This window comes from Chrysochloris asiatica, unplaced genomic scaffold, assembly GCF_000296735.1.
Source record: "Chrysochloris asiatica unplaced genomic scaffold, ChrAsi1.0 scaffold00036, whole genome shotgun sequence".
NCBI lineage: Eukaryota > Metazoa > Chordata > Mammalia > Afrosoricida > Chrysochloridae > Chrysochloris > Chrysochloris asiatica.
In genome coordinates, this window is record NW_006408554.1 from 5527867 (window position 1) to 5533866 (window position 6000).

The 6000-nt window shown below is 38.4% G+C and overlaps 1 protein-coding gene across 7 annotated transcripts in view; it reads left to right on the top strand.

The window, feature by feature from the left end:
* Positions 1-6000, top strand: part of EYA1 (eyes absent homolog 1 (Drosophila)) — a 217598-nt gene that overhangs the window by 34237 nt on the left and 177361 nt on the right. For 6 of the 7 annotated variants that reach the window (XM_006860020.1, XM_006860022.1, XM_006860023.1 and 3 more), the window contains one exon: positions 957-1034. In XM_006860020.1, coding sequence (XP_006860082.1) covers positions 957-1034 — 78 coding nt within the window. Of the gene's footprint in view, positions 1-956; positions 1035-6000 lie in introns of those variants that run through there. The other variant, XM_006860026.1, reaches the window with a different exon arrangement.

Genomic DNA, 6000 nt, shown 5'->3' on the forward strand with positions numbered 1-6000 from the left:
CTTTATTTTAGGGAAACTAAAGGAGCTCTGGTAGCGTAGTGGTTACGAATCCGGCTGCAAACCTCAATGTTGGCAGTTCGAAACTACCAGCTGTTCCACAGGAGAAAGATGAGGCTTTCTGCTCCTCCTAAAGATTTACAGCCTCGGAAACCCTTTACAGGGTCGCTATGAGTCGGCACCAACTCCACGGCACATAACAACAACAACATAGCTTAAATCTACATGTTGTTATTTTTTTCACAGATCAAAGGGGCTTTAACCAAAGATTACATAGGTATTCTGCAAACTGCCTACTATTAGTAATATTTGTAATGGAAAATTTCTCTGTCTCTCTTACATTTAGTATAGTTTTAGTACCAAACACACTGAAAATATTGATAAATGGATAGGTAGGGCTAGGTGGCAGCAATCCATTATATTGAGCATTGTTTTTCACCCTTGCTGGAAAAGGAAAATGTGGGGGTGGGGTGGGCATGGGGTGGTCCTCGAGCATCATGAAAAGCTGTTGGTATTAAGGGCAGTGGCATATTTTCTACTTCGATACGTCTTGTTCTGTCATTTTGACTATAATTGGCTAAATTAAACAAAATTTTCCACACACCTTATGAAGTGATTTCATATCCAAGTTACTTCTATTTTAAGAGAGAAATGACTTATCTTAAGCAATTTAATAAGTATGTAAGATTTCAATAAATTTAATTGCTTTTAGTTTAAAGAATTTCTTTTAATGAGTAACTGGTCACAATGGATTGTTTTCTTAGGGAGAAAAAAAAGACTTCAGATGAATGTTTTTAAGAAATATTCGACTAAAATGTTTAATCTGATTTCTATTCAAATAGGAAAAGATTGTTTTAAAAAATATTTTATGCCATTATTTTTAATGCTGTATCTTCTTAACTGTGTCTTAATAAATAACTGCCAATTGGTTATATGACATATATTGTTTATTTTTGTAGTTAAAACAGAACCAATGAGCAGCAGTGAAATAGCTTCAACAACAGCAGACGGGTCTTTAGACAATTTCTCAGGTTCAGGTAAGGATAAAATACTAGATTTTGGCATTAATATTAAACATTTTTCTAGTTTATAAATATCCTACAATGTGTGTGTGTATATGTGTGTGTATATATATGTGTGTGTATATGTCTATATATATGTATGTATATATACACATACACACACACACACACACACACACACATCTCTATGTATAATAGAACAAGCCTATGTACAACAGAATGAAACATCGTTCAGTTCTGTGCCAGCCTCTCATCTTAGCTGTGTTTGAGCATCCTGTTGTTTGATACCCACTGTCAACAAATTGATTTCAACTCATAGCAACCTTGTATAAGAGTTTCCCAGACTGTTAATCTTTATGAAAGGAGATAGTCTCATCTCTCCCCTGCAGAGCCACTGGTGGGTTTGAACTGCTGACCTTGTGGTTAGCAGTTTAGTGCTTATCCTACAATGTTGTTAAGTGTTGTCAAATTGGTTCAGACTTATAGCAATCCTGTCTAGGGTTTCTGATGAGTGGCTGATGGATTTGAACTGCTGACCTTGCACTTGAAACTGACTTTGTGGTCCAGTGCATTATCCTACAGTGCCATACCAGAATTTCTGTCCTACAATAAGTATATATAATATGGTTTTGCTCAGAGCCACTTACTGCAAGTCTGTTGGTTCTATTCAGTGTGATGAAATGCTTGTGGAAAATGTTGGTATCCTATAATAAGAATTAAGTCAAAAGACTTCGTGTTTATTTCTTTACTATTTCTTCTATTAAATTATCTTTATTATGTTCACAATTCTTCCCATTTCCTCTTTGTTTGTAGAGATGTTTCCAACCCTAAGTAAATATTATGCTCAGCTACAGATCTACATTAATCTAAATATTCTGGACTCCTGGTGTGGAACTGTAGGATAAGTACTGGACTGCTAACTATAAGATTAGTAGTTCAAGCTCACCAGCTGCTCCTTGGAAACCCTATACAGAGTTGTTATGAATTGGAACTGACTCCATGGCACTTAACAACACCAACAATAACATTCTGTAAAGCAAAATAAAGTAAATCCTTAAGTTAGTTTTTAACTTCTCTTACATTAATAAAGTCTGCCTTAGACAAGCAGAATACTCATGTTTCACATCAGTGATAATAAAATGACCAAACGTAAAATAACATTGATAATAAAAGTGACTGTAAGGACATGATTATTGTTTTGTCCATCTTGGGCTATTTCCATTATAAACTATTTCTAGTAGAAATAATTCTTATTAACCATTTTCATTACTTGTATAAAACCTCTTAATTGGAAACACTTTTTACACTTTGATAACTTTGTGATTGATTTAATCTAGCCCTCATAGTAGTTTATTTCTTATATACCACAACTAAGAGTACTTATTGTTGTTGTTAAGTGTCATAGAGTTGGTTCTGGCTCATAGCAACCCTATATAGGGTTTCTGAGGAGTGGCTGGTGAGATTGAACTGCCAACTTTGCAGTTCAAACTGACCTTGCAGTCCAGAGCATTAATCCACAGCACCACACCAGGACTCGTAAGTAGGAATAAAATGTATTCAAATTCACAACTTTTATATTAATGATACTAGATCACAGGAGATTATAATACTGAATGGTGTTTGTTATATGCATTACTTCTTATATAAACATTTATTGAAATTTGACTTAAGTCAGGCAATATACTTGATACTATTAGGGATTCGTAGGTGTATGAGAATGATCCTGGTTTGGGGCTTAATGGTCTGAATATTGCATTTCAGTTTGATAAAGCCAGTGGGAAGCCCAGGGAACACCAAGAACAGTTAGAAAGCGATCCAGTGAGAGCAGGGGACAAGGAAAGTTTCCTGGAGGCAGTGGTTGGACTTGTCAGTAAATGAATAAGGATAAAGCATGTCTAGAACTAGGGAGAGGGATAATGGATAGATGGGGCACTCTGAGGAAGAAGACCAAAGCACAGAGGACTTGGAGTTTTGGAGGAACTGCTAATGGCTCAGTATTCCTGGTGCATATGGATGCTGTAAGCAGTGAGGGGTGGATTTAGAGGGAGGCGAGGCTAGAATCTAAAGAGATACGTGTGTCGTGCATGGAGTTTGAATTTTATTCTGAATGCAATAGGAAGGGGTTACATGATCTGGCTTACAAAATAGACACATTACTCTGGTGGCAGGATGGATTGGAGGGGGTATAAACTGAGATGTAGACACCAGTTAAGCATTGTTGTTGTTGTTGTTATGTGCCGTGGAGTTGGTTCCGACTCATAGCGACCCTATACAGGGTTTCCGAGGCTGTAAATCTTTACGGGAGCATTACGCCTCATCTTTCTCCCGTGGAACAGCTGGTAGTTTTGAACTGCTGACCCTGAGATTCGCAGCCCTATTCGTAACCACTACGCTACCAGAGCATTAATTTGGGCAAGAAATATTGACTACCTAAAGTAACGTGCTCTGGTAGCGTAGTGGCTACGAATCGGGCTGCGAACCTTAAGGTCAGCGGTTTGAAACTACCAGCTGCTCCGCGGGAGAAAGATGAGGCTTTCTACTCCCGTAAAGATTTACACCCTCGGAAACCCTGTACAGGGTCGCTATGGGTCGGAACCGACTCGACGGCACTTAACAACAACAAAAAGTAACGTGCTGGTGATGGTTATGGAAAGGTGATAGATTCAAAAGGCATTCATGAACTAGAATTGGTAGAAAAAGTTAAGAGAGAATCAACACAAGAGGAACATGATTTGAAAAAGAAAGATGGTGACCACAGTTTGGAGCATGTTGAAGGTGAGGTAACATTTGCCAGGAGATGTCAAGTGCTTCAAGGTTTGGAGCTCAGGAAAGATCTGGAATGGAAACTTTGAAAGTGTATTTGAAACTACCAGTTGTTCCACGGGAGAAAGATGAGGCTTTCTGCTCCCGTAAAGATTTACCATCTCAGAAACCCTGTACAAGGTCACTATGAGTCAGAACCGACTCCACGGCACATAACAACAACATAAGAAGTTAAACCTGAAGGTGGGCATGGGAGGTTTAATAGAGAAGAAGACAGAACACAGGGAAAACCAGTATTGAAGAGATCTGTACCAAGAATCAAATGAAAGCAGAAAGGACTGGGGGAGGAAGGAAGAGTACTGATCTGGAACTGAGGGTAGGATAGAATTTCATGAAAGGTACTGTCTGTATTGGAGTCCTGGTGTGGCACTGTAGGATAAGCACTGAACTGCTTACCACAGTGCTGGTGGTTCAAGGCCACCAGCTGCCCCTTGGGAAACCTATATAGGGTTACTATGAGTCAGAGCCGACTTGACAGAACTTAACAACAATAAAAACAACATTGCTATATTGCAGTTTACCATACAGTCATTCTAGCAGCTCTGATAGCATAGTGGTTACAAGTTGGGCTGCTAACCTCAAGGTCAGCAGTTCGAAACTACCAGCTGTTCCGTGGAAGAAAGATGAGGCTTTCTGCTCCTGTAAAGATTTACAGCCTTGGAAACCCTGTACAGGCTCATTATGAGTCAGTACTACCACCACCACCAAAGGATCACTTTGAGTCAGAACCACCATAACCACCACCACCACCATACAGACATTCAAACAAATTTTTTAAATGGTTTGAAACCAGTGTTTGCTAGGTGAAAAAAACACCCCAGTAGGTTATGAAAGAATAGTATGTTCAGTGTAATCATAGTTTATTGTAAAAGTGGGGAGAGGTCATTCATGTGTATATAACTATATGCGTGTGTTTGTATGTGTGTGAATAGTGTGGTGGCTCTCTGAATGGTGGAACATAATTTGAATTTTATTTCTTCGACTTTTTCAATATATATTTTTTGCAATACCTATGTATGTATGAGGGTAAGTAAAAGGTATTGCGACAGTTACAGAAACACTTACTCAACAAAAGCTTCAAAATCTGAGGCCAAGAAGGTGGTACTTAAAAGGTTTGTGGAACAAATCCATTTTCTCTTAGTTCCATTTCTCACAAACTTTTTGAAGCCTCCTTAGTAGTTTTTCTCTTCATAGCCTCCATCTAGGTTTATATTTTTCTCAAAGCTGTGGTTCTGTTTCTTTTAACCCTTCCTTGAAGAATTCTGCATTCTTTAATCTAAACCATATCAAAACAGCAGTTTGGACATCCTTAAGGGACTCAAGTTGTGTTGATTGTAAATGAACTTTGAGTTTGGGAACAAAAAGGAGTCTGGAGGGGCGAGAACAGGACGGTAAAGTTTCCTAATGAAATTCTTGTAGGACAAACCTCGCTACCCTTAAAGATGAGCAGGTTTGTTGTTAGGATTGGGAAAATAAAAGTTCTTCACACTGTTCTGGCCTTTGTCTCACTCGTGCGATTTCTCAATTTTTTTTTTTTAATCTCACTATCCTTTCTAAAAAGCCCCTGTGATTGTCCTGTGTCCTTCAAGAAAATCAATATCAAGATTAGTCCTTTTGAATACCAAAAAATAGTCCTCATAACCTTCTGAACTGACCTCTCTGTCTTCAATTTAACTTGGCCAGCAGATCTCTCAGAAGCCTCTGTTTTGATTGTACCTCTTTTGGAAGTCAGCCTAATGAGACTAAGAGAGTATATTACTGACAGAAGTTTTCTGTAGCCTTCCCCTGATCCCAGAGACTTATTTAAACACATTTCGTTTCAAATAAACTCGTGCATGTATGAAATGAAACCTTAGTAGCAATGCCCTCTTAGTAAAGTGAAGCTAAAAACCACATGCTACAGAGAGATGAGTAATGTATACCCATGAATAATAGTATTACACTATTGTCCTGAATCATGAAGGAATTCTTTGTTTTTAAGATTTTTATACTGATATAAATATATGTACCTGTACCATCCTGTTAAGGAGCTCTGGTAGCGTAGTGGTTACGAATCAGACTGCAAACCTTAAGGTCAGCGGTTCGAAACTATCAGCCGCTCCGCGGGAGAAAGATGAGGCTTTCTACTCCCGTAAAGATTTACACCCTCGGAAACCCT